Source organism: Anopheles marshallii, chromosome 2 (genome assembly GCF_943734725.1).
Source record: "Anopheles marshallii chromosome 2, idAnoMarsDA_429_01, whole genome shotgun sequence".
Lineage (NCBI taxonomy): Eukaryota > Metazoa > Arthropoda > Insecta > Diptera > Culicidae > Anopheles > Anopheles marshallii.
In genome coordinates, this window is record NC_071326.1 from 34,891,075 (window position 1) to 34,919,057 (window position 27,983).

Consider the following 27,983-nt stretch of genomic DNA (forward strand, 5'->3'; position numbering starts at 1 on the left):
CGTGATGAACGTACGTAAGACGTTTTAATAAAATAATCACCTTTAACCAATATTTACACTATCAGTCCACGTTCCTGCTCGTTAAACGATGCTTGTTGCCGTATGTACAAACGACGTAATTAACCTAGCCCACTTTTCAACACATGTATTGCTCAGTAACGTAGTTCGTCCATGCCGGGCTCTGATCTACACAGTATAATTCCTACCTCACTTCACTCCCGAAAACCCTCTACTTCTTTGATCCTTTATTTAATGTCATGCTTTGTTTTTGTCTCGTTTGCTTAATGGAAGACTGTCTATTTATTCTTCGCTGCTCTAAGCATCACGTCGTTTCCCAAAAAAAAAAAACCGTCACGGCAGTGTCACTGTTCTGTACATACGTGGCAGACGATACGCGGAAGATACGCGTTCCGATTTTCAAGGACGATTTCGTCCCACTGGGAAGCGAGCTATGTGTTGTGGTTCCAGTTACTGATTCCTCCGATGCTTCCGTGTCACTTGCTGTACGTATACTCTGCTTACATTGCATAACGACTTTACCTTGGCAACAAACCACCACTGATTAGGCTTTCGACTAGGCCCTGTGAACGTATTGACGACGTCATTGCTTTCCACGCACATTATCAACCGGTACCGAATGCTCGTGAGCAATCTCACTTACAAAATGGCTCCAGTTCATTGTCTTTGGGCACAGGATGGGACAACCTGTGCATCGTCAGCACCATGCAAGGGCCAGAACGTTCGGGTAGTTATGCTGTCACTCCGAATAGTAAACCGGCTTGCGGGGAAGGATTTAATCCGCTCTTCCGAGCGCTTCCGGATTAGTGCGGGATTGTTACACAGCCTACACGCAGCTCTCCGGCCCCGGGAGTGTATCGGTGATGATGTGCTGGCGGTTTCGTGTCTTCGTTAGTGTTGCGCCGACGGTCGAACCGGACGATGGTGACGGTGCACTGCTAAAGTCGAGCAGATCCGTCACGAATTCGGACCCGGAGTATCGGTACTCGGGATTTCCGGCACCGTTCAAGGTAGTGGCCGCCTGTTTCAGGTTACCGCTGCTGCTGCGGCTGCTGCTTCGATACTCGAAGCCAGGATTGGACGCCACGCCCGGTTCGCCCGTTGTTTGCTGATGTTCCCCGGGGATGGCCCCCAGTGGGGAACTCTTGTACGCGTACGGATCGACGAGCGGCGGCGGATTGTGGTTGTACTGCAGTGTGTGCTGATAGTTCGTGTACGGTTTCTCGTACTCAATCAGCTCCCCCGGGTATTTGCTGGTGCTGCTTAGCTGTTGTTGCTGGTGCTGCTGCTGCTGCTGCTGTTGCAGCAGACAGTAACTGTTGGCGGACGCGTCCGTTCTTTTGAGCGTACTCTGTCGACTGGAAGGGGTTGATTTTTGCTGGTCGTAACCACCCGGTGTGGCGTAGATTGTGCCGGCCGGTGGACCACGTACACCCAACGGGGAGCCCATCTTTTGGCCCATATCCTTTATCGACTGCACGCTGGCTGAGCCCGTCTTCTGGGCGTTCAGTATGTCCGGCTGCTTTTCGACACCCTGCTTGAGCGTGTAGGCGACCACGTACTTCTGCTGCCCCATGCCCATCTCGAGCGGTGTCGTCACGGTGATGTCCATGCCTGCAGAGAAAAAAAAGAAGAGAAGCGTCTTGGCTTAGTGTTGCGGTGTAGGTGTGGACAGCCGGTGCAACCCGGTGTAGCGTATCGTACCGAGGTGTTTTTCTTTACCGTCACACAGACCACCACCGTGGCCATCCCGCTTTCGCCGGATAGCGAGAACGACGACCAGCAGGACAGCGATACCGATGGTAAAGAGGGCACCCGTTAACAGTGCCGCAAATGGTAATATCGCAAAACCCTCCGTGCCATCTGGAAATAGATGTAAGAAGAGATGTTCTGGTGAGTGATAGAAAAAATAGTAATATTTTTGCACGGTGCACTATCATATCATACGTATAATCACAACAAATTTATGACCAATGAGAAAAAACTATGTAAAATGGTTGAGATAATCAATTCTATACCGAACAGGACGGGTTCGCATGTTGTTTAGGTTAGGATTTTTACTGTCCAAACCAAATGTTTTCGGTTGTACTTCCCCTGGCGGACAAATTTCATTTGCGGTATTATTCATTAGTTTTTGCATTTAAAAGTGCTTTTTAATCAACTTTTTTATGTTGTATGTTGTATCTCTGAAGCAAACCATTTTTCAAAAAACCCATAGTTTGAGTTTGTTGATATTGATTTTAATAAATTATTCCTAAAGCTTATGTGCAGTTAAGTTACATGATTGAGGAATTTATTAAAAGATAATAGGCGTCTAGTAATTAATGAATTCGTTAATGAAATATTTCGGAAAAAAATAATTAATAACGATTCTTTTATTCAGTTATGAATATTGTGCAAAAGTACGCAGTGGTTGCAGTTTACAAATCAACTATGAAAGTCAATTATTAAAACCAATTTCTCCTTGAATGAGACAAAACCTGGATACCAATGGAAGTTGCCCTACCCTAAAACCACAAAAATAGAAGCTTCGGTAGAAAATTAAGCGCACAGAAAGATTGTAATGTGTGAAAACGCACATACAGGAGCCTCTATATTGATGAGCTCCCTGATTTGTACGATTAAATTTCCAATGTACAGCAAATTAGACGCAACAAACTCTGGTATGTTATTAGAATGACACCGGACGACCCAGCTCGTATAGTCTTTATAGACCGCTTCTACGTTAAAAGCGGAGATGTGGTAAGACAATACACGATTTGAAGCACTCTTGGTAGTAGGTTAAAGGTCTGTATAATTTCCTAATGGAAAAATATGTACAAAATAATTTTATACTTTATTATAGTTTCTACTTAAATATGCATTAAATTCCGAGGGTTAACGAAACAAACGAGTATGTATGATCACAATTCTTAAAATTTTCCAAGTTAAAGACGATCATGGCATTTCTTAGCCAGCTTATTATTGTAGTTTCTTGTTAAGTAATTCCTTTGTCTTGTAATGTCTTGTCTTGTAATTTTCCAATTGTTATGCTTTACCTTTGTTAAGAGAGCATTGTTTTTCCGCAGTTGTACAACCCTCTAGTGAATATTTAATTAAAATCAACAGTGTTGTCTTGCTATGTTATGCTGCACCAGTAGCGATAAAATGGAGACATATTTTTAATTAATTTATAGCGTATCCTACCGATTCCTTTGAAAAATTTTAAAGAAATATGACCTGATTGGCGTGCTTGTGCTATTGCGCCAAAAAACCAATCAACACATCTTGTCCAACGACAAAAGAAAAAAACAAATTCAATTCTTTCACACTACAGTGAACAAATGCCCGATTTAAGCGAAACAGATTTCGGGTGCAACACAAAACCGACACTTTGCCTCGTAATGCAAAACCACCCAACCACCCTGGACTGCATTACCTCTTGCAGTCCGTTTTGCAGCAGCCCCGGCAGTCCAAGAAGCCGGGAATGAATAAAACATTTGGCAGAAACTCTCGGCACTCGCCCGGGTTTTTTGGGTTCCCGTACTCGGCACGGATACCGGGTATCACTTCATTTATTATTATTGTGCACATGCATTAGCACAAAAACCCGGGGAACCGGCGTGGGGACACAACAGAGAAAAAAAAAAGAAACGGAAGACAACGGTGGCAGATGGTGGAAACGTTTCCATTATGCATTTCGCAACTTCACGACGAGCACGACGGGCACGATTTGCGTCAGGACTACCGAGATTGCATGCTGAGATGGTGATGAGGTGTCTATTCGTTCCCGTAGTGCTGTGCTCCTTAGTGTTGGCTATTGCTTTCGCGGATGTCGTCGCTAGAAGGCATGGCAAGGCAAAGGCACGAAGCACATGAAAGCAATCGTTTGTCGCTAAGCAGACGTTAAATTCTTCCCTCTGTTTTGGGAAGTGGCACGGGGCATGAAGCAGACCCACTTCAATAAGTTTCATTCGCACACCCGACATCCTGGAAGGCGATAGATTTTTGCTGCAGTTGCTCAAGTAGATGATAAATTCTGTATGGACTGTTTTTTGTGTGCTCTCGTTTTGTTGTTGCTACCGATGGCTCAGGTTTTTCGTACATTTCGTTTTTCGGTTTTGGGTGTTGAAGATTCCAGATTTCCACTGTTCCGATTACGATTCCGGCAGAAGCAGAAGGGCACCCAGCGGTGGGTGCTAGGTGCCTGGTGTAAATCACTCCCACCTCACCCCTCGAAAGGTGCTTTGGGGTCGCAAGTGCCAAAAGATGCTTCAGCAAACTAATAACTTAGCATTTCTACCTTTCAGGAAGCGGTTTTTCTTGTGCTCTGCTTTATTTTCTCTCTGACGCTTGGTGTTTTTTTTGTGTTGGGAATGCGTTTTTGCTGCAGTTGCATTCTGCACTTTGGTGAATGAGGTTTTTGTGTCTTCCCTGGTCTTTCTTTGTATGTGTGTGTCTGTGCGGGTGTTTTTGGGAGTGTGAATTTGTTTCCCAACCCGGACGGAAGCGACACAACTTTCCTTTGTCTTTGAAGAATGATGAACCACGACCGGAAGTCCGGAGACCGATCCGATTCGGGTGAGGATTTTCCACGTTCGAAAAAGTGTCGTCACACACACAAACACACACGCACACACAAACACACGCGCGTACGGTAAAGTGTGCACTTTTTGAAGAGGTATCCTTTTTTTGTGTGTCGGGCCAACCCCAGGAGCAGGAATTTGCTGCAAATGACGACCAGCTGAAATTGTACGCCGAGGTTTCAGTGCAATGCTTTTGCAAAAGCTCACATAAGCTCCCTTTCAACGAATACCAAGAACAGGGAGTGTAAAAGCGGAAAGGAACGTGGGGTTGGATTTTGGAGCATATAATCCATTCGAACACAGGGCCGTACCCGGATGGGCGGTTTTGGATGAAGCAGGCAGCGACGGCGAAAGGCAACGCCAAACGGGTTGGAAAGGCACTCAGGAAAATGAAACAAAAACATCCCTATCCATACCATCCCGGAACTGGTGCATCGAGAGGTGATTGGGAGGTGACAACGAAATGTTTGCGAAAAAAAACACACATACACACACACACACAAAAGACCAAACGAAAAGTAGAAGTATAAGGATATAATACTTTTCCCAGTCCAAAACCCCGTTAGCGTATGGCGATCGTGCGGGTGATCCGGTGAAAGGTAAAAGCTTTAAACGAAAGTGGAAAGCTTCCAGTGGGCACCGAAATGGTGGGTCATTTGTCTGTGACAGGCTTCCGGATTGTGTGTGGCAGCGCACAGACAAAACACACACACAAGCACACGGATGCCGTACCGAACGGACGAACGACAGCAAGTAGACGAAGGAAATGGGTTGAATTTTATTGGCCACCAGCGTCCGTCAGCTGGGTTTCACCCAGTTCTCTTCTCAGTTGCACCGTCACAGGATGGGATTTTGTTAGAGGGAAACATGGGAAAAGAAATGGACAACACTCGGCGATGGATAATGCTGAAGGATAGCAATAAACGAAGATGCGCTAAATGGGCTACGGGAGAATAAAAGCTCGCGAAGTAATACGGTAGTGGAAAAAAGGTGCTTAAAAGAGAAACATACTGGAAAATATGCTTATTTTTAAAACACATTAGAAAACCCATTTTCAAGGTTTAAAATAGCTGAACTTGTGCTAAAACGGAAAGCAAATGTTTAGTTTAGCAACACGACTTAGGTTAAATTATGAAACAATATTTCTCAATATTTTAAAATGTTACTTTAATTTGATCACTTATTGATACAAATACTAAGGAAAGATACATAATTGGCATATTGAAAGGAATGGCTTTACATTATCTAAAGGATTTCCTTTTGTTTTCCAGGTTTTGAGAGTCATTTGTCTTTGTTTCACTACCAAAGTTGAACCCGTGTATGGTTTATGTTTAAGTTGAACTAGAATGTGTTGAGGTAGATCTCAAAACCTCCTGTTTGTGAAAAATATTGACATATAGTAATCCTAAAATCGTTTATTCAACGTATAAGACGATTCGACCCCAATTTCACACAAAATTGTTGGTTAGTGTAAGTATATCAATATTCTTAGAGACTCGTTATCAATAGAAGCAACGTGAGCATGAAAGTACGCGCAAAGTTCTTGCTAAAACCAAACTGTCCAGATTAAAGATTAAAGACTCGTACAGAGTGCCACTGCAGTGGAGATTGCACACTCAAGTGACACTTTCCCAGCATCCTTACCTGTGTGCAGTGTGCAGTTGCAGCCGCGGTTGCCCGTTCATCGATGTAATACGGTTAAAATCTATTCACGGAAACCGACAGATAACACCGGATAGCATCGATAGCACATTGATTCAGTACCAGTTTTATGTGTTTGCAAATTTTTATACCACCCATGGCCCCTCCTAGCTTCACTGTGCCATTTGTGGTGCCTCATGGTTCAAGCCGTCCAGCACTCACGGCGGAACGGATCAACCCGCATTGTATTTGTCAACGGGCGTTTTATCCGCTTGGTTTGCTTTCTAGTTCGCTCGTTTGTGGTTTTTGGGTTTACAGCAAACCAGAAAAAACGGGAAGGATTTGCGCTTTTTTTTGTCGAGCACTTTTTGTTACGGCACCCAAAGACTGAATACATGTGTGTAGGGATGGTCAACGTGAAAGGATGCATGCATGCATGTGGTTAATGCTAGCGCTAGCGAAAGATTTCGGGATAAGAAGCATTTCGCAATACTATCGTGAGAAGGGGGATAGATCGTTTCCCTTTACGATGAGTAGTACTAAATCACAGCTTTACTGAGGCAGCGTTTTTGTTTGAAGGATCATCAAACATTGATGGCCAATAAAGCTCTGCTCTGGTTTGAATGTTGGCAGAGAGAAAAGTGGCTCGATTTTTACATGTCAATTTAACAGTGATTTGGTACAGAACAATATGATTGGAATTTAATTTACCCAACTTTACTGAACTGATATCAGTAAAATTGTAAGTGCGTAATTCAAATTCAAACCGAGTGTGCTTCCAACGTCTTGTATCCTGATGGTTGGTTTAGCGCACCAAAGATCTTATATCAAATTCGTTATTCGTATCATCTCGAAAAGGTCTTGATCTGACGTATTGTGATTGGTACGTACGTTGAAATGGTATTGGTCGGGAATTGGTATCATCGTTTTGTACGATTGTTTTCAACATCCTTGCCGCTTAATCAGATTAACTATGACAAATAAGCTGATCTTTCAGATTATGAATGAAATGTTGTTCTTGCGAAATAAATGTATTTAAAAATGAAATTTACATTATTGAAAATTTTCTGCCCATATTCCATTTGCTCTACATTACACTCACTGCTTTGTACTACTCTGCAGTTATTGCCACTAGTAGTGCTCATGTTTGCTTTTATGTCCAGTTTTTGTTAACTCTTGTATTCATTGAAAGCGTCATTGTAGCAATCTCATAAACCATCGCTCGCTTTAGTAAAAAAAAAAAACATGCAGCCCATTCGCATTCCCTTGCTAACAAACCCGTGGCGGGTTTGGTGTTGTTGTGGTTGTGTCCTGCATGGGTTGTTATTCAAACCAAACAAAGAGCTAATCCTTGCACATGGAGGTAAAAATGTTTCCCGTGCACAGTGTAACGCTTGGTAAATATTGCTCAGATAGTTAGCATTTATTGCATCCTACAGTTGCGGGAAGGAGAGAGGGAGATAGAGAGCGAGAAAGAAAGATAGAGATAGGGTGAGCGAGTGAGGGCACAAAAGAAAAACCTGGCATCTTCAGTCACCAACGACTCTTAAAACCCATATAATCAGGCAGTGTGTGCGGTCAATGACAAAACGGCACACTTAGATTCAGTTTGAAAAGGTACAAACTTTCAATGAGCTAAAGCATAATCAACCGTTGAATGGGGGAAAATCGCTCACCGGTAAACACACACAGCGCACGCGGCAAACTGCTCAAGTGGACAGTACCGCACGTTGACAGTGGGTGGGAAACGAGGGACAATGGGAGGTGCCGGGTTGGAAAGAAAACAAAATTCACACACACAGAAAACATTCTATGCACAACGAGGAAAATGGAACGAATGGTGAGAGTAAGTAGAGTGAAACAAGAAGCAAAACATACACATTCAGCAGAATGGATAATGATGTTGGATATGCTGCTTTTATGCTCCCGTGGACACATGCGTTCAAGGATACCAGGATCAAGCTTAGGTTTCGGTGGCTGGGGAGACATGCTTAGCCCTTAGAAGAAGAAGAAGAAGAAGGCTGGATGCGAGAGTACAACACGCATATGTGAGCTCGGTACAGCAGGTCGGTTCGCACGATGTTTCGTGTGTCAGCAAAGAATACTTTCGACCAGACATTGTCACGAAGGGCACCCACTCGATCTCCGCCTTATACAGAATAAGAAGAAGAATAAGGCGAGATACCGTTCCAGAATGTTGTTATTGTTTTTTATGTGCTTTGTTCCACCGCAAAAAAAAACTAGGACACAAAAACCGTCGTCGCATTGTTGGAGTGTCAGTCAGCAGTGGAAAAGCAGTGAAAATAAATGCGAAAAACTGTATTCAAGATGCAGAGAACCGAACAACGGGTTTTAACCCCGCAGGTCCCCGTAGCAACGGCCAGCAACGGAGATGATTTCCACCCGCTTTCTATCTTCTTCCCTCTACTTTCCGTTCGTGGGTGCTCCAACTGGTTACCATTGACCCACCGTCGGAAGCCGAGTTTTATTGATCCCCTCAGGTTTTTACGACACAACCCCTTCCCGGTGAGGAAAAGAGGGGGAGGGGGAATGGGGGGAGGGGTGAATGGGGAGAAGCCACCGTAGAGATACAGGCTCCAGTGGACCATTTTTCCACCGACAACCGGAACCGGAGCTGTGTACGGTGGGGTCGGTTTGCTCTATCGGCTGCGTATTCGATTGTGCTGACCGAGGCACATTTGCATATATGCAAAGTGTCGTTTTGCAGTACACGTGTTAAGCGTTTCCTTCTTCTTTTCGTTGCCCGAAAGGGCTTTTGCTTGCAGTGGGTGAGAAAAAAAAACGACCCCTGCACAGGATCTCGGGTTCGGGTCATATTTCCTCCGAGCGCGTACACCAAGGTTTTCCCGTGGAGGGGGTGAACTAAACAGCGGTGTGGCGTGTGGATTTCCGATCCGTTCTCTTTTTATTCCAAATAGCTCCGTGTGTGTATTTATTGGTATGTGCAGTTTTACAGCCTTCGATTCGCTTTAGCCCTGTATGTGTGTGTGTGCGTTTTTTTTTATCGACCATAGAGATGGATTTACGCGTCCCTGTGTGTGAGTATGCATTCGATTGTCCTTTTCCTAGCGCTCTACTACTTCGCTTACCTTATCTGTGGCCCTTAGTCACCACTTGGGCTGCAGGTTCATCATTGTAGGGCAAAGCCCGGGCTACACTTCGAGATGGGGTAAACACCGAAAAGTTGGTTCAATCGATCGAAGGGAATTGGACCATTTTTCCAATCGTTCGGTTTCGCTAAATAAACGATAAACGATTTGCGGAGATGCTGGGTTGGGATACTGTCGAGCGAATCGACAAACGGGTCTCGAATCGGTGCAGGGGAAACTCTAACCCATCGCGACGCCGGTGTTTTTTTTATCTTTCCTTACGCCTTTCTTTTGCCTTCCCCATCGAGTGTTTTTCTTTTTGCCCAAACAGACGGACCATTCATTTTCCTTTTTCTTTTGGTTGGCGAAATTGTTAAGGGAAACAGAGGGAACATTTCTACCGCTTTACTCGTTTCGATCGAGTAGCCCGGGTTTTGCCCGGCGGGAGAAAATGTCGGAACCGGATAGGGGGCAAAGATCAATGTTGCCTCGGGGACGGAGTGCCGCACGGGTTTAATGGGATTGTGGCCGGGCAGAGAGTGTGTTTTTTTCCGGTTTATTAAAATAAATACGGTTTCGGCCGGATCTATTGGTGGGATTGAAGCGTAGTTTAAACGTTTTTCTAAAGTGTTTTCCATTTCCTATCGCTGTTAGGCGATGAAGGTTGCTGGTAGTTTGTAGTTTGAGGTATAGTTCGGGTTGTTCTATTTTGTTTCCTGTTCCGTTTTGTAAGCATTTGAAGAGCTCTTGCGGTATTTGGGTTTGGTTTTGTGGAAAATAATGCAACGAGGGTTAGGTTGAACCTTGGACAACATGTTGATATACCTTTGTGCAATATTTGAAACGCTATACGGAAATGCATACAGTTGTTGAGAGATTGAAGGGAAATTAAACAACAAGACATAATGATTAATATGTTTTAAATTTACTACTACTTTACAAATCTCTATTCAAATAATGGATATGGTCTGATTTTCATTTAATATGAAATTTTAAAAACTTTACTTTTCGAAGCATGACCATGTGTAATTGCTAATACAGCTCACTTCAATACGATAGATTACAGGATTATGTAAAAAAATGTGAAATAATAAATATATAATAGATACATCCACTGAAAATAAAGACGAGCTGCTAAATATGTATGATATTTGGCCGCAGAACTGTGATAGAAGAAAGCAAAAAATTCCGCAGTTGATGATAACTGAAGAAGAAAAAATGGATACGATGGGATGAAACTTAAATTGATGCAATATGAGCCCTTTTACGGGAAACGATTGTAAAAGAACGTGGGCAAAGATGCTAACTTGAAGGTAATAGAATGAAGAGTGTAGAATTATTCATACATTCAATCAGAGGTGAATCATCCGTAGAGCGACCTAAGTGGCCGCAGGGGCCCAAGGAACAAAGCTTTGCGGAAATTATAAAACTTGATTGATTCAATGAGCAGCTGAAGGAATGAAGAAGGAATTTAAAGATCGGGTTAGCAACCGATGAACTTCAATTAAATTAAAGAAATATGATAACTCATGTCAACAATAATCATTTTTATTTCGTCAATAGTCTTATGTTCTGCAATAATTTCTTCCTCATTGGCTCATGTCTGCCTGTCCTGCCGTAGCAACTTGGTATGTTTCATGAAGCATAATTTGCGGTAAGATATGTCTTTGAAGTTGTTGCCATTTATTTCCAAAACTTCAAAATAACCTACGATAAAAATAGATAATTGTGAATTCTATATTTCGTTGCAAAGTTTTCGATAAAATGATATTTGCTCATCGCATTCTCTTTATTGATATTCCCATTCGTCGCAAATGGATGGTGAGAATAAGAAGCATCTTATTAATTAATCGATTTACGGTTTTCCTCTTGCTCAAAATCAACAACACACACGATGAAGAGCTACTCAGCTCTCCTTATCCTTACACTGCTTACAATATGAGCGTACAATGTAACAAAAAATTGAAAAATCATTCTACATACGGAAGTGAAATGTCTTCCAGACGAGTGATGAAAAAACGCGAAACTGCTGCAATCCGTGTAACGAGCGTGGAACCAGTCTACTACACACCCAAGTGCCTATCATTTTGCATCACTCAACACCTCTTTAGTGCAACCTTTCTGGGACGGTACACAATGGAAGCAACACCCGCATTGGATGGACTGGAGGCCATCCCTATGGCGGTGGACGGCGCACGGTGAAGCCACAGCCGTACGGGGCAGGGTATTGATTGATAGTGAAGACTTCATCAATCGTCGGGAAACCGCACCAGGCAAAGTTAACGATTGCAACGACGAAAAGTTTTCACCCCAGTAACGGTAGTTTCACGGTCGGCAAGCAAAATGGGGCGTGAGAGACCCGTGAAGTGAAGCTACTACGGTATGGCGATCGACCACGAGCGGAAAAGCTAGCGCCCTCTGACCTCAACCCTAAAGAGAAGCCTTTAGCAGACCCGGTCGTTGCCGTGCGGTCTGATAGATGAGCGTGGATGAAAGTGCTCCAAGAGTGCTGTTCCTTCACCGAGACCCCCAATGCCACTTGGCAAAGGAAAGGCGCAATGTGGCTAGTAAATTATCATAAAAAATCTCACCCACTCCAGTATCATCCCGTTCCACACGGAGATCCCCAAGACTTCATTGTGTTGGGTTGAAAGGAAAAAAAATAAGGTAGGGCTTTGTATCGGTGTAGCGTTGTCTATCTTAATGCAATGCTGGAGATGCTTGGAAGAAGCGGTAGGAAGGCAGCAGTAACCCGGACAGTGTTGGTGCGACGGAGAAAACGAGAAGCCCAGTAAGGAAGCGTTGATGTTTTTTGGTTGGCCAGTAAATCGATCGCCATTAAAATTGATGATGATTATTTATCGTGTATGAAGAAAATCCATTTATTATAATGATACGGAAAATAAGGAAAAGCCTTCCACCCATTGTGTGTGCATTGGGGGTAGGATTTTCCCGTCTGCGTAAAAAAAAAAGATACCCGACTACAAAGAGTACCGCAGACCAATCTGACGGTCGTACTGGGAAGGACACAGGGAAAGGGTGGGCAATGGAAAACGGTTCGTCATTTATCACAATTTTGCCACGGATTTTCTCGTCCATGACCGCAAAACGATACCTCTCCATTCTCGCCATCGGTTGCAGTTGGTGCGAAGCTTCCTGTTTTGCAAGCCGGCGAGAACACGGTAGTCGTTGTTGGCGTGTTGTGCTTGTTTGTAAGCGTCACCCCCACCCGGGTTGTACGTGTGTTTGGGCGAGGTGATGAAAACGTTCAAATGGAAAACGAGCATCGCGGCAAGGTCGAAATCCGGAACCGTTTGCCAGCCGATAAAGCGAGAACAATGCGAACTTCAAGTGAAGATCGCGCGCGTAAGTGCCTTTCCACCCGGCTTGTGCTCGTGGGGCCGGTTTTCTCCATTTTGCGCCACTTCCCGTCCGGGACGGTTCCCACTCCACGCTCTCCCTCTCCCGGAGATGAGGAGGCTGATGGGTTTCCGGTGTTGTTTACGATTGGAAGTGAAAATAAACAGCCGAGCGGTGAATGAACCGCGCGGTTCCACCGCGTTTGCATTTCGCTGTTACGCACCGACGGATTTACGGGCCGGGTCCAACAGGAATTGGTTCGTCAGGGTTTTGGTGTACTGCCAGGCTGGGAAAGCTTGGGGGATGCTTTTTCCATTTGCGCGAGCCAAACCGACGAATGACAGACCTCGACGAGCACATCGATGGAGCTGCTCATCGTCTCGATCGCAGCGGGCAAGCGATGGCAAGCAAACCGAGTGTGATGGTGGCGATGGTGAATGAATTCCACGGAGGGTGGTAAATTTATTTCCGTTTTGCCGCATTCAATTACCGAAGCGATACGTTAGCGATTTTCTTTTCCTTCGATGCGCCTGTGAACATACAGAACTCCGGACGGTCCCAATGTCTGGCCACGGTTTTGTTGCGTGGTTTCGCGTGCGCATTTCCGATTTCGCGCCTAAGCAGTGGGGTTTGCGTTGGGACGCTGCTTCAATCATGTCCCTCCCCCGGTCGCACCTTTCCCCACCAGCGGTGAAGAACGACACGGAGGCTAAAACCCACAGCCACATGAATAAGTAATGAACCGCGCGTCGAGGATTGCGAATGGATAAAGTTTTTATCCCAGTTGGCCAAAAGATCACTCACTTGGACCATGGAGGGAGGAAGAGCGTGTAGCGGAGGTTACGTGGGGTAGTGGCAAACTGGAATAGAGGCTTTGCGCCTGCTTTTGTTCGCCTCACCCCCCCCGGGGCGGATCAGATGATGCGTTGATGATCTTTTTTTTTCCTTTTTGTTTCGCCTTTAGTCCTCTATACACGGAATATTCCATGGAGTGTCTCTAGTGCGACCTCAACCCAGGATCCTCCAACCTCCCACTAAGTGGCACCGGTGGAATGTTGGACGTGACGTAGCGGGGTCTATAAAATGTAAAACTTTTTAATTGCAATATGGGGACCCATTGCGAGATTGGCGGAAACCAATTCCAATTGCAATAAAACTTTAGCAGCACCGTTTGTGCCGGGACGCTTCTGTTGCTGTGGTTTGGACGAGCTTCTCAAAATCGAAAACCCCTGTGGGAAGGGGTGGAGGAGGGGGGAGGGGAGAGAAGAGAGTAGTAGGGGGATGGAAGGTAAGATAAGAGCAAATGGATGAGCGTCGGGAGAACGGAAGAATTAAAAAAAAAAACGTTGACCCGAATGTGCATAAAAATTAACGCACTGATGGGTGACAACTTTGTTTTGCGAGTATCCATTCCACCGTTTCGCGTGCTTCTGCCCCGCTCTGTTTGAGCCTTATTATCGATTGGGGCGGAATGTGATTATTTGTTCGGCTAAACAAGGTTTAGAGTTTTGAGTACTGTTTCGCTTTTTTATGTTCCGGGGCGCAACACGAGCTAAGGCTAGCCGGTATTTGCAGAAAGGACACGCTCGGGACAAATACGTGCCGTAAATAGAAGGATCGGGTGTTAGCCCACCGATTTGGCATAGGCCCATTTGGTGATCGGGTCACTGTCCTTCCGGGAAGCATTTTTGATAGCTATTGTCCTGATGTTGTTTTGTATTTCCCCCTTCAAACAAACCTACGCACGGTTTTATTATGTTTTGTTAAATGAAAAAAAAAACTGAATGGAATGATATGCAACAGTTCGAAAGGTCGTTGAAATGCTGCAATGTTTGCTTTTGATTTTAACTGAATCGTTTGTAAAATACCTTTTTGTTTATATTTTTGCTGACGATCGCTGTTCAGTTTTTGAACCTTTATTTTGTTGTTGGTTGTTTGAAAACTCTTCTGTCTGTCGGCAATAATTGATCGATTCTTTAAAACACTGTAAGTTAAAAATGTACTTTAAGCGAACGGCAGTAGTTATCTCTACTCAAACCTCAAGATAGCTAATACTTTAAAAGGATTGAAAATTTCATTCTATTTGGACGAAGGGTGACGCTAGTCAGCAAACCGTCCGAGAAAGGATCGGGATCGGGATAAGGTGCCCTGTTACTGTTTGGAGAAGGAAACGTCTCCCAACTAATGTGAATTGTGCCTTAGATTAAAACTTTAAACCATTTTTAAAAAGCAATTCTGTCTGGCTACCGAGAGTTGTTAGCATTTTTTACATTGATTTAGTAGTAGTTTTGTTGATTGTGTACTGATTTAATGTAGATTTATTTATTTGCCGTATTCTCTTCTTGCAGATTGATTGATTGACTCTTTGATTATTCTTGTTGTAGAAGCATGACTTGTCTCTTTGCTGTTGGAATTTCAACTCAGCAGCACACAGGCAAACAAGTTTCGTGATTGATGTAAGCCCCCTATAAGAAAAATCTTTGTTAATGGTGTTTCGTGGTGAGAAATAGTAACACGCCAACACGTTTCATTCTGATCATTTGTTGAATAAATGGGCTCAGATCGATTCAGGCTGTAGTGGTTCGATACTTGACATTGTACCACCTTCTACCATCCGATGTGTTACGATGAGCCTCCGCTACACTACGCCGACCATTAGTGAAAGTGCTAGTTCCGAAGCAGGAGACATCGGTTATAAATATCTTACTATTACCGACGGTAATCACCACCGATTTTGTTGCTCGCACAATTCGACCCAATTTGAACGCGCGCGTGCGTGAGTGTGTGTGTGTGGGACCAGTTCCCACATCCCTGTCACCCAGTCACGCATATCTCCTACTCGCTCGCATACCTTTCCGGTTGCGGGCTAATGTTGCGAAACCGTGAAGAAGTTCGAGCTGGGTGAGATGAGATCACCCAACGCACCCGCAACAACGGCGGAAGATTCATCTACAGCGATTAAATAAATCACCCGGCCTTACTGGGGTGTTCGAGTGCACTCGATAAAGTGCTGGTGTGGGTGTCCATTTTCATGTATCCGGTCTACCCGGTACCTGAATCTAACGCAACATCTAACCGCACCGAACGCGACATAGCGCGGGAATGGTTCTCGTGCTGTACAGCCAACCCGGTAAAGTATAATATACTCAAAAAGTAGCGGGTTGTTGGTTTCATTCTATTGGAGCGCGCAGTGTTCGCGAATATTTTCTCGGCACTATCATTTATCTTATAGCAAAACAGTTCATGAAAAATTTTAACCCACAGCTGCATTAGGCCAAAAAAAAAAGAAAGCTTTTCCGCTCCGAATGGATGGGTACGATTCATGGCAAAGGGAAAACCCGAGCGCATTAGCGTTGCAGTGCAGCGTTGCGTCAGTGAATGTTTGTGGTTCACACTCGTTTGTAGGTTCTGTTGGTGCTGATAGAAAGAGCCACCGGCAGGAGTTGCAATATAAAAACCTGTCCGTGTTGCCCGGTGCGGCATTTGCAACCGTACCGTGTGTGCAAGTGGGTCTTTTTGCTCCTTCTCTCTTTGATTGCCCATGTCTTCCGCTGGTTTGGTTTCGGTTGGAGGCACACACTGTTTGCCCACGTTGACCGGTTGCATACATTCCGGTTCGGGTAGACGTTGATTTAGCGTGCAGTTGTGTGTGGCTTTCGCTCGACGAGCTATCCGCGTGCGGTGTATCCGATATTCCGTGCCACCATTCATTCCGCTCATAGATTTAAAGCGCCCAGTGTGGCTTTTTGGACTCAAAAGGGTACCTCCGGAACGCTGGGAAAGGCTGCACAAACCTCTCGCTGCATTTATTTTAGATCGAACTGCTAGCAAACAGTGCCATTCGCAAAGCGATTGATTGATTATTCATGAATGAAGCATTGGAAAGCAATGTTAGCCAGATGCTGTTGAGTGAAACTTACCCATCCAGCACAGGTGCGATTTTGTGGTTTGGCAGTGGAAAGATTTAAAATCTTAAAACATGCTTCATTTCGAATCGGATTGAAACGATAACAAGCACAAAAGGGGGAAGCGAAAATTAAGTAGAAAGGCGACTGTTGCTGTTGCCGTAACAAAATCCCACTTAACGACACTGACGGTCTGCGCGTTAGCATTAGTCGTTTCTCATGCTCGTTATCGTTCACTTAATTCTAGCCGATACGTTGAAGTGCCCCAAAAGGCGCCGTGCCTCAGCAACGGGACAGTCAGCATCAACCCAAAACCACATACCAATCATCGTTGTCTTTATGCTGCTCGGTGAAGTGAACCAAAAAATATAGACGACTTGGAAAGAAAAACTTCAGACTTTTAGACCGGACTAGCGCTGGCTTCGGTGTGCAATCATCGTCACCCGGAGTGATCTCCGGCGTTTGGATGAGCATGACCGGGTGGAAACTTTTCATCTACGACCATTTGCACAACGTTTCACAACGTTCTCTCTCGCTCACGTGCCTTTCTGCTTGGAGCCACTCGAAAGAGCCACCATTAGGCCAAAAATTGAACGGTCTGTTTATTCTGTCCGAAATTTTGACGGCGCCCATCCTAGCAGCCATTCCTACCATTCTGGCAGTTCACTTTCACCTCTCGCAATCGCATCCACTACCCTACTGCTGCTACTTTTCGTGCGCTATCGATTTGTGGGCATGGAGGCCAGTCCTGCCTCCGTGCGTGGCGTGCGAGCGACTGGGCGCCTCCATCGAAAACTTCACCCATCATTATCCCATCCCTCCACACAAAAGTGTTGCTGTCGGCGGGATGCACTGGAGCGTATTTGTGTGATGACCACATCATCGGGGCAAAATTTGTTTACATCGTTAGGAAAAGTGAGTGATAACTTTTCTCACCATCATCACGATCTCGGAGGTATGGCGCGCGGTGTGCCGGCCCCCCGTTTGTTCGTTAGTGGGCGAACACGAGAAACACGGCGTTCGGTGGTCCAGAATGGAATGGACAGAATAAAACACGTAGCCAATGGGCTAAAGTTGGACGTAAAATTAGGAAAACATTCTATTTGATGTGCTGAACGACAGCGAACGAGGGAGAAGTTCCATTAGATGGGGGCAACAGAATAAAGGAAAAAAAGAACAAACGCACACAAATGGAACAAGGATGGGACATGGAACCAGGTCCCGAATACGGTGAAACACATAACAGACAACGGTAGAACTTTTTCTGACGATCGTAACAGCATCCAGGGACAGCTGATGGAAATAAAATATATCACAAGAAACAAAAACAAAGCATGGCACGTAGATAAGTGAGAGGGGAGTAGCAAAAAAAGAAAAAAACAACCTCACACACACAGAGCGAGAAGCTGGCAGTGAAGTGAAAAAGTTTTCCACCTTCCTGTTCGCTTGTTGCTTTTTGCTGTTTTGAAAGCGATGTTTTTCGCTTGTGAGATAGAGACGGGCGTACAGCCCGTGAGAATATAAAGCAGCAAAATCAAAATGCAAACAAGTTGTGTCTGTGTCTAGGCAAACTTAATTGTGAAGATAAATTAATTGTACCGCCAGCACGGAGCTGGTCGAACCAGGGGATACAAAAGGGGATCGTTCTAGGGAAGCAACATAAAATAATAAAGTACACAAAACACTACCAGGTATGGTTTAATGAGATATTGTTGAATGTTATTTTTTGTGTATGTGATGAATTTTAATACAGTTGCAATCTATTTGAAACCTCTGCTCATTAGTGTGAGAGTAAAGTTTTTATTATAAAGTGCGTTACGCACTGGAAACAGTTTTGTTGAAATATAAAACAATTGATGAACACATTCTGCTATGTAATGCATTGTTTTTACTTAGATAAATTGTTTGATGTAAAACCTGTAACAGTTTTTTACAGAATGGTTAATTGTTTTTTATGATAGTAAAACATAGTAGCGAAATGCCTTTAGAATTCATTGTACTCACTTCAGCTTAGTCGGGTGCTGACAATGCAGTGAAAAGCTGATAGATTAATAATTATGTTAAAATTAAATTAAAATGAAGTAAATCATGTAAAGTTTGAGAAATGATAAAAATGATGTAGTGTCAATGAATGCAAAACAAATCCAATTTTCCCAATTATTTTGTAGGTTGTAGTGCCTGTTACGGGAAGTGGATGTTTACAATACGTAAACGTTATATTTCTATTAACATAGATACATTTGAAACGGTTAATTTATAAATTGCTCATGATTCATACCATTGAAATCAAGTATTAGAATTATCATTCCGAATTATGTTTTTTTCATGATGCGTGGAAATTTTGAGACTCGCTCTGGTTCACAATTGGTTATGTGACAATGCTGAATAATTTGTTTGAAATTAAATGTTATAATAGTCAAAAGATGTATAGCAAATTTCGATACTTTTTCGTGACAGAGAAGTGACATAATACTAAAATTGTGTTATTTTTAAGGGTTTCCAAATGCTAACGGCAGTAGTTCACGTCACAATGACAACGCATGACGTGACAATGCTAATGGGTGAATTAACGAAACAATTTACCTCATACTTATGTTGACGTCCGTGGTACCGTAAGTAGCCTAAACCTTTAAGATTCTCTAGCAATTAAATTTTGTAAAAATCATACAATCCAATTTACAAAATAGCAAAAATTTCAGTTGAGTGTTAGACAACCAAAAAGTTGTGGTCCCCAAATCCAAGTGATTTTTTTTCAACTGATGACCAGTTAGTTAGAATAGTTAAAAAAACTAGAAAAGAAAAGTTCGTTTCGCTGTTGATTTTTGTTTTCGTTTTACCCGTCTGAGCCGTATAGAGATGCAATAGTTGCATTATTTTGCTGAGATATATTGTTATTATTAATGGATAAGGTTCTTTCTAGCAGTACTATAATTTTTTTTTTGTATAAACAACCACCAGCCCTTGTCAAAAGTACGATTAACGTCTGTAAAGATAAAGCACACGAAACCGCCTGAATGTAGGCTAACACCGTTTTATCACGTTCTTCTCACGATTCTGTCTCATTCGCTTGTGAATATGTTTTCATGTTGCATGTAGCACCATGGCACAAGGTACACCCCGGGAGAAAAACAATAGACGACGATAAAATAAAAATAAATGATGGCAATTTTTGAGCTTTTACACCACTTTGTCCCCACGTTCGCTCGCTCGTACGGTTGCAGTTGTGTCGTCCCTTTAATGTGTACCTAGCGCCCGGACACGGACACACACACCCACTTCCTTCACTTCCGTGGGACTCGTGGGAAATCGTGAAAATACTTATCGAAGCACGGTCGTATGTGAGCATCGGCAACCATGGGCAGATATTATTCCCGGATCTCGGTAGTTACGTAGCAATAATCGTGCCGAACGGAGCGAGATGCAGCAGTTGAGGAAAAAAAAAGCAAACAGTCACTGTCACCGGCAAAAGGTTTCTCAGTTTAAAAATGATGCTAATGATACTGCAGTAAAGTGACAGAGGGAGCAACAAAAATCCTTTTCGAATAAAAAACGACCAAACAACCTACTTTCTCTGCTGGGAATGAAGCGAACGAGAAGCGCAAGTCATGGACTGGTTGTGCTTTCGGTTCGCATGTTTCTACCCAAACTGTCAACCCCCGTTCTGGAGGACGTCCAGGTTTTATCTTCCAACTGTTTATTAAATTTACGGAAAATTAGTTTTAATGTGAAAAGATTACCCCCATCGGAATACAGCCGGTGTCTGTTTTTCTTTATTGTGAGTTGCCGGCTTTTTGCTGTTTGCTTTGGCAAAGGGCGGAGAGAAGAGCATGTTTTTTTGTTGGCTGCTGCTGTTACTGGTTGTTGTGTTGTCCACGCTACCAAAAACCGATCCGCTTGGGTGCGGGTGTGGGCGTACGGTATAAAGTGCTTTCTGGTTAAGATGATTTTGAAGAAATGGTTTGATAAGGTTAAATAGCTTTGGCTCGATCTGTCTTGAGGTAATCCAATACTGGCTACTGGCTGTACAGCAAATCAACGAAATCGAAAGGACGGAATGGAAAAAAAATTTAAAAAATAAAGAAAATCCAGCACCAGTAAGAGGTAGTAAGGCCAGTTGGCGTTTTATTTTTCGCGAAGTCTTCGTAAAGGAAGCTCATGGAAATTTTTTGGAAGGTGAAAGTTTGCGCATTTAAGTCGCTTACCAACAACCACTGCCAACCGTATCCAACAGCGTTCCAGCAGCTCTCAATTTTTGTCCCAAGTCTTGAGAAAAAAACTGGCACCCCCGGCATATACCCCTCGTCCCTACTGTACCACGCAAACACTCAAAGAGCCCAAGCGGATCGATGGTGAAAAAAACAACAGCAAACTCAATCAAGATACGAGGACGAAATGTGCGCAACTTACCGGTCCTTTTTTCAGCTTCATTAATTGCTATATCCTCCAGGATCGTCGGCTCGGAACGACCTTTCTGATTCACGCTGTACGCTATCAGGTGTAGTGTGGGTGTGTAGGCTTCGCTGGGACTTAGTTCTGTGAAGTTGGTTTACATGAGCAGAAGAAAAGAAATGCAGACACAGAATCAGAAAACAGCGATTCAAAAGGCAGATAACAGAGCAATGGTTTGGGTACGAACAAAAAAAAAAAACGAAAAACGAAAAGGATTCACTTGAATAGGTTTACAAATTTCGGTGTATCGCCCTTTAAAATGGTACCCTCGGCTGATGGGCAATAAGTAGAATCACGGGAACAAAAACGATGCTGCTTCAAACGAAGCATGAAGCTTCGCACTGATTGGGCCGTGAAATGGCTAGAAATAGGTTTATTACTATTTTCCCTTGGCCGATGGGCGGTAGGATTCGGGTGTCGGGTACGGAGTTCGGTGGGAATTTTGTTTCATTGTTAGCCATTAAGTGCCTCAATACTAGCAATGGGAGGAAATCGTTGATAAAATTGTTTGCCTAGTGTGAATGTGCATTTTTGAGTTTATTTTTCGTTAAACAGGATATTGTGTTACTGCTGATAACTTCTAAAGAATTGCTAAGTTTGCTTTGTAACAACAAATAAGCTGAAACGGGCTTTACCACCGAATAATTCTGTCCGAAAAGGCTACTTAGAAGTGTTCTGTAAAGTGAAATGCAATTATCGAAACTAGCTTCCTGGTAATACAATTCGGCAATTGACAGTCCTAGGTAACAGAAAATATTTTAACTAAAAAAAACTATATTTTAGTTTCCAGCTAAGAAGCGGAATGGAATCACCAAATTTCCTTGAAGCTCACCCAGGATTCGGATTCGACAATATATGATGAAAATATTGATTCGAATTCCGAATACCGACAAACAAACTTCCAATAGTGCAAATCGATTCTTGGAGACCTGTGAACCGATTGACTTGAAATTTTCATCAGGCAATTATTAAATAATTTGTATACCGCTTGTCGTAGGATTGTTTGTAAATTGCTAATTTATTGGATTAGATGAGGTCAAGATGGGTCTTGAAGAAACGCCAGTAGGTACCGCGAACTCGTATTTATTGACAGCCTTCCGAAAAAAACCCTGTGTCATGTCAATTGTCAACGGTACTTTCCAACAACAACACTACCTATTCAATACATCAAATCGTATTTCTTTATAATAATAAAAATAACCGTTTTAGAGCTTCTCAATGTATTAAACCGCTTAAGTTTTGATCAAATAGACTCTGCACTGGCCATTACCAGCACGTGGCGGGAAGTTTATGTACCTTTCGGATTTAATGTCAAAATAATATTGATAGTAAACATGAAATAAAAGACAATCGTAGGATAAAAAAAGGTAACACAGCAGTAAAAGGATTTCAGTATGCGTGTCGTTAATTGAAGCGAAACCAGCTCTTATCTTTCGTGTAAGCAGCTCCTGGGCAGAAGAAAAACATTCCGTTGCAACAGTTAAAGTGGCATGACGGCCAATCTGCATGCTCTTAATCAATGTGCATATTTATCAACTTCATAATAACCTTTTTACTGGAAGGTGCAGAAAGGTTTTTGCAATTTTTAAATGACTTAAATGAAATAAAAAAACCTTAATTTTTCATGAAAGAGCCAATTGTATCTTGCTCCAAATTAGCCAAATACGATTTCCTTCTCACACACCGTACGTGGCACAACAATGAAAATGCAACACAACGCTACGAAAAAGCGGTAGTGGGAAAGCTTACAAAAGCATTCCCCAGCGGCTTACCGGTTAGGTCGATCCGGAAAAGCGGAACGTCGTTAAGGGCACTTGTGATGTTTAGGCGCAATTTGCGCGTCCGGGAATCGTACGCTTCGAGAAAAAAGTGCTGCGGCAGGCCACCGTCATACCCGGCGACACACTCCAGCTCCATCATGGTGGGCTGCAGTTCGTTCGCCCCGACACCGGAAGCGGAGAGGCCACCGCCAACAACGCCCCCGTCCGATGGCGACGCGTAGTGATGCTGATGGTGCTGATGATGATTGCCTCCGTAGGAAGTGGCACCGTGTCCGGTGGCACCATTCACACCGGAAAATCCGCCACCGTAGGACGAGAGGGACGCGGCGGACGGTGGGGCAGGGGCCAGTGTCGATTGGTGGCGTATCGTTTTCGATCTTAATTGCGATGCAATCGGTGGTGCGGATGCTGCTGCTGCTGCTGCATTGGCTGACGAGTGATAATTATTTCCACCTCGTGCCCGATCGTCGCCGTGCTGCGTCGGGTACGAAAGCTGATTGCCGCTGCTGACGGTGTTTTCGTTGCCTCTGCTGTTGGCCGTTCGGGGTAGGCTGGCGTTGCTGAAAATTTCATCATCATCATCATCATCAAATAGAGCTCTATTTATTTCATTTTGTACAGTTTTCATTAAATCGCTGGTGTTGTTCGCAACTTACCGTAGGTTGGCACTACCGGCGGTGTACCGGCGTAGTCGGCTGCCGCGCTGTTGCTCGGTTGGATCGTTACCGGTTGCGGATGAGGCCAGGACGGCCGCAGAACTGCCCTCGCCGAGCAGGACAGCCGTTGCCGTGTTTAGCAGGCTCGTTCGGCTGTTTTGCTCTTCGCTGGTCGAGCTGCTGCTTTTCCCACTGCTGACACGCCGCCGAAGCAGTTCCGTCGATTGGGACGGAAGTGGGCGGGGAGGAAGGAGCGGCGAGGACAGGGGTTCCTTTGATCCGGTTCCGGGACCACCGTCATCCTCGCCATCCGCGGTTAGCCGGGCCGTATCGGCGTCGCGGATCGAAGGCAAACCACCGCCAGTGCGGTTACGCCGATCCCGACGGCTCGAAACCGTGCCGGAAGCTTTCGCCGACGAGCGCAGGGATGCGGATGGGGTGGAACCGGCCCCGGGGAGGTTGGGATTTTTCTGATTAAATTTCACTGTAACATTCCGCCGGTCCGGTGGCACGTTCCGATCTTTAACGAATTGTGGCCCAATGTAATTAGTGTCCCGATAGTGCTGACCTGAATGTCGGCTGCCCGGGCCCGGTGGGTCACCGTACGTGTACGAGTACGCGGATGCTGCTGACGCTGCGGTACCATTCTGACCGTGCTGACCCGAGGCCATTAGGGTCGAGTAGGGGCGCAGCGTACAGTTGCGCAGTGGGGCAGGTTTGGCTGGTTGGTGAGAGAAGGAAACGAACGAAGAGGGAAAACGTGAGCAGTGTGGCAGGGTTTTGGGTTGATTTTTTTCGCCTACAGGTTTTTGTTTACACTTCCCGAATCGAAGGCTGGCACGAAGGACGTTCTGTTTGCCGTTCATCTTTAGCGCTTTCGTCTTTGGTAACGACCTAACCGACCGGTGCCGGTGTACCTTTGACGTCTGCAGTCAGCAGTATTGAGGGATTTTGAGTGCCGGCACGATTCTACCAAGGCTACCAGTAACGTGAACGTGAACTGTGGGAATTGGCTTGCCATTAGTCGGTGGCGTTAGTTGCTATATTTGGTCCCGCTCTATCTCGCTCAATTTCCGTTTCACTTCAGCTGTCAATCAACGGTATCTTGTTATACTAATGGAGAAACGTGATGGAGACATTTCTGCTAAGGTTGCATTTAAGTGGGGACAGGATACTTAAAAAGCTCGTTATCCGAAAATTGGAGGTATGTTTTGAAGCCACATTCGTACAAGATATGCGGTACATTGGAACAGTTGTTGATATAATATTGTGATTGATGACACAAATTTAATGGGCTTTGAAGTAAACTATTTTAATGTCCTTCTTATTGTCTTAAAGGTTTTACTAATTATTGGCTTTATGATTGATTTGCTTATCTAAATGATTGTATTTTTTTTATGTGGCCAATATTGCAGAGCATAGGAATGATTTTATCATAACAAAAGCAGAAAGTGGGCATAAAACCTATTGAAGTTTTAAAGTGGGTTATGCTATCTATTGACGACTTCTCAACTCAGAATTACCTTATATCATTTAACTATTTCTCATTGTTTATTTTGGAGCACAAATTTTCAACCTAGATGTTCCATTCATCCACTCATACCAAGATTTTTCTGTTGATGTTTCATATAAATGAGATTAGGCCCTTGTTCTTATCCTCGAAAGCGACTGTGTTATTGCAGGGTTTTCAGAGTACACGTGGGTATGGTGAGACTATTTTTGGATTCTTTTCAAGTTGAATGTGAATGTGTGTCGGTCAATCTTGGATCCTTCCATTTTCAGGAGCTTTTGTAATTGAAAAGTAATTCTGTTCAGAATTTTTTCGGTTGATTCAATGAAAGTTGTGTAAATAAAGCTTTCATGGTATCAGTTTTAGCGAAATGCGTACGTAATCTGTCACATGTATCTGGATATATTCTAGTTCATCTTCAACATTATACAGATTTGTCTTCGATGTTGCCAATTAAACTTAAAACCCCAGTGATGGAATGAAAATCCTTTCGGGATATCCGTTTTATAAATTCACAAAAGTAGATCAAACTCTGGTTTGATAAATGTGCTAGCAAACAATAAAAAAAATCATAGGTCGTTTAGCAAATATCCCTCATACTTTGCAAGAAACCTTTTTTGACAGCTAATATATTAAACAATAAATAACAAACATCACAAACAGGGCTAGTCGTTGTCGAATATCGTGCATTTACGAATGTGTGAAGATACGATGCACCCTCTGATCGTTTACCCAAATACACATAAAAATACTTCACGTTCAATGGTAGCTTACCTGCAGGAACTACTTGAAAGAGGCACGGTTCGGCCTGTTTGCCGATCGAATTCTTCGCCCAGCATGCCAACGTACCGTACTCACGTTCACTTTTCGGCGTGTACAGCAGCTCGTAGATAGTTTCTGTGGTATGGAACCGACAAAGAGAAAGAGAGAACGATACCGTGAACAGTGGTACATGTAAACTGTATAAAACTCGAGCGTGACTCGATAAAACTCGTATCCCAACAATCACGGTACCCGAGTGGTGGGGATGGCCCGTAATAAAGAAACTCAATCAATGATCAACGGTTTGCAGTGTTGTGTTGGGTGTGTAGTGTGTCTATTTAAAAACACACAAAAAAAGAAAGAAAGCAAACCAAATATCTATACGACAGCGCTGACGTGCCTTACCTGAATTATCCTCATCGGCATCGTACCGGGATTGGGTGATGCCCTCCGAATGGAACTCCTGCAGCAGATTGAACTGGCCGCTGGCCACCTCGAACCGTTCGCCACTGTTGGAAAAGTTCCAATCAAAGGACACGTCCAGCGGATCGGCCGCTACGTGACACGGTACCGGAACGGTTTCGTCCAGCGATGCACCGACGATCATGATACTGTTTGATATGCAAACCGGTGCAACTAGGGCCGGGAGCAAGCAGCAACGAGAGAAGAGAGTAAAAAAAGAAGCGAAATGGAAGAAAGAATGAAAGTTATGCGCTACTAAATGACTCCACCTGGGGGTTGGTGGAAGATCAACAAAAGCGTTAGCCGAAATGTTACCGAAACAACAATGGAACAATGCATGGGCGCATGGGTTTTTTTTTTTTTGGTACTGTGTGTCGTGTTTGTGTCGGAGTCGTTGTGGAAAGTGCAAATTTTAATTTATTCATTTTTATTCATACATCACCACTGCCTTGCATCGTGCCCTGCTCCGTACCGCTAACTATTATCTCCTGCGCCCGACCAGTGTTCGATGCAAAACCCTGCAAAATGTAACAGCAGCGACCGGGTGGCGCTTCCTCGGGGCCGGTTACGAGAATGCGGCCAGAAGTGCAACCCCACAAAAGCTCATTGGTGAGTGCGAGCTTTACGACAACCGGGAAATGGCAGGCAAGTTCCACAACGCCGGCAGAAGTTCATCGAAAGACTAGTGTCTGGGACCGAAGCGTCCGTTCGCACTCGAAACTTCTTCTTGGCAAAGGGACCAAAACACGCAACACGACGCAGTGTGTTAAAGTGAATTTTACGATTATGAATAACACCCTGGGGAGAACGCCCGGGTGGGGTGGTAGAAATTCCCGTACTCCCGAAGACACCGTGGTGGCACCGTTTTGCGCAAGGGTTGTTGCCCGTGTTCGGAAAGCCCGGGTTTCTGGGGTTTTGCCTTTTGAACGCTAACACCATGACGTTGTGGCTCCCGCACCAAGACCAAACCCGGAACCGGCGGGTACTACCCAGAGGAACAAGACAAGGGGTAAAGCGGAAAAAGAGCGAAAAACGACAATCTACATAAAAACAACAGGCTCGGATGGTGAACAGCATACGAGTTACCGGGTTGGAAAGCTGTTGCTAGTACGAACCGTCTAAAAACGCACCACACTCGCAACTAAGCGGATGTCACCTCGATGGGGACACTGTATTTTTTTTCTACGGCGTACCAAATACCATTCCATACCGCACACCGTTCGTCGTTCGTGCGGAATAGAGCGAGATGCAACAAACGGGGGCAGAAATAATAAAAAAATAGCATCCTTAAAATAGGTGACTCCACTCTGTAAAATGTTGTGGTTTCCTGTCTGTGTGTGTGTGTTCGTTCGAGGAACTTCCGAGGACAGCAAGAATAGCAAACTTCTCTGACAGTTCCATGTTCCATGGCGCTGTTCGGACGTACGTTTCCAGAGCCCGCTCGAAGCTCTTACCTTCCCGCCACACCCCATACTTCGTTGGCATGACAATGGGCAATGAGGTTGTTTTTCGGTGAAAGGAACCGGAATTAAAATTTGCACCAATGTCCGCCCGGCCGGTACAAGGGTAGTGGAAATGGAGGACGACATCTGCGCCCGGGTTGCATCAGGATGTTTTACAATTAAATGTGAAATTCGCGTCGTGGTTAATATTTATGGTGGTTCGGTGTTGTTAGCGCCAGTTTATACAGGCCGGGAGCAAAAACACGACAACATGGAAAATTGCATAGCCTACCGAGTGGAAGCAGTGGAATGGAAGTTTGAA

General features: G+C 44.3%; 1 protein-coding gene across 1 annotated transcript in view; it reads right to left on the reverse strand.

Moving 5' to 3' along the window:
- Positions 1 to 844: 844 nt before the first annotated feature.
- Positions 845 to 27,983, reverse strand: part of LOC128707332 (uncharacterized) — a 113,038-nt gene continuing 85,899 nt past the window's right edge. Inside the window, exons 11-17 of the mRNA XM_053802284.1 lie at positions 26,163 to 26,393; positions 25,770 to 25,892; positions 23,486 to 24,206; positions 22,821 to 23,389; positions 21,007 to 21,132; positions 1,723 to 1,881; positions 845 to 1,632 (exon numbers count right to left, since the gene is read on the reverse strand). Coding sequence (XP_053658259.1) covers positions 845 to 1,632; positions 1,723 to 1,881; positions 21,007 to 21,132; positions 22,821 to 23,389; positions 23,486 to 24,206; positions 25,770 to 25,892; positions 26,163 to 26,393 — 2,717 coding nt within the window. The remainder of the gene's footprint in view (positions 1,633 to 1,722; positions 1,882 to 21,006; positions 21,133 to 22,820; positions 23,390 to 23,485; positions 24,207 to 25,769; positions 25,893 to 26,162; positions 26,394 to 27,983) is intronic.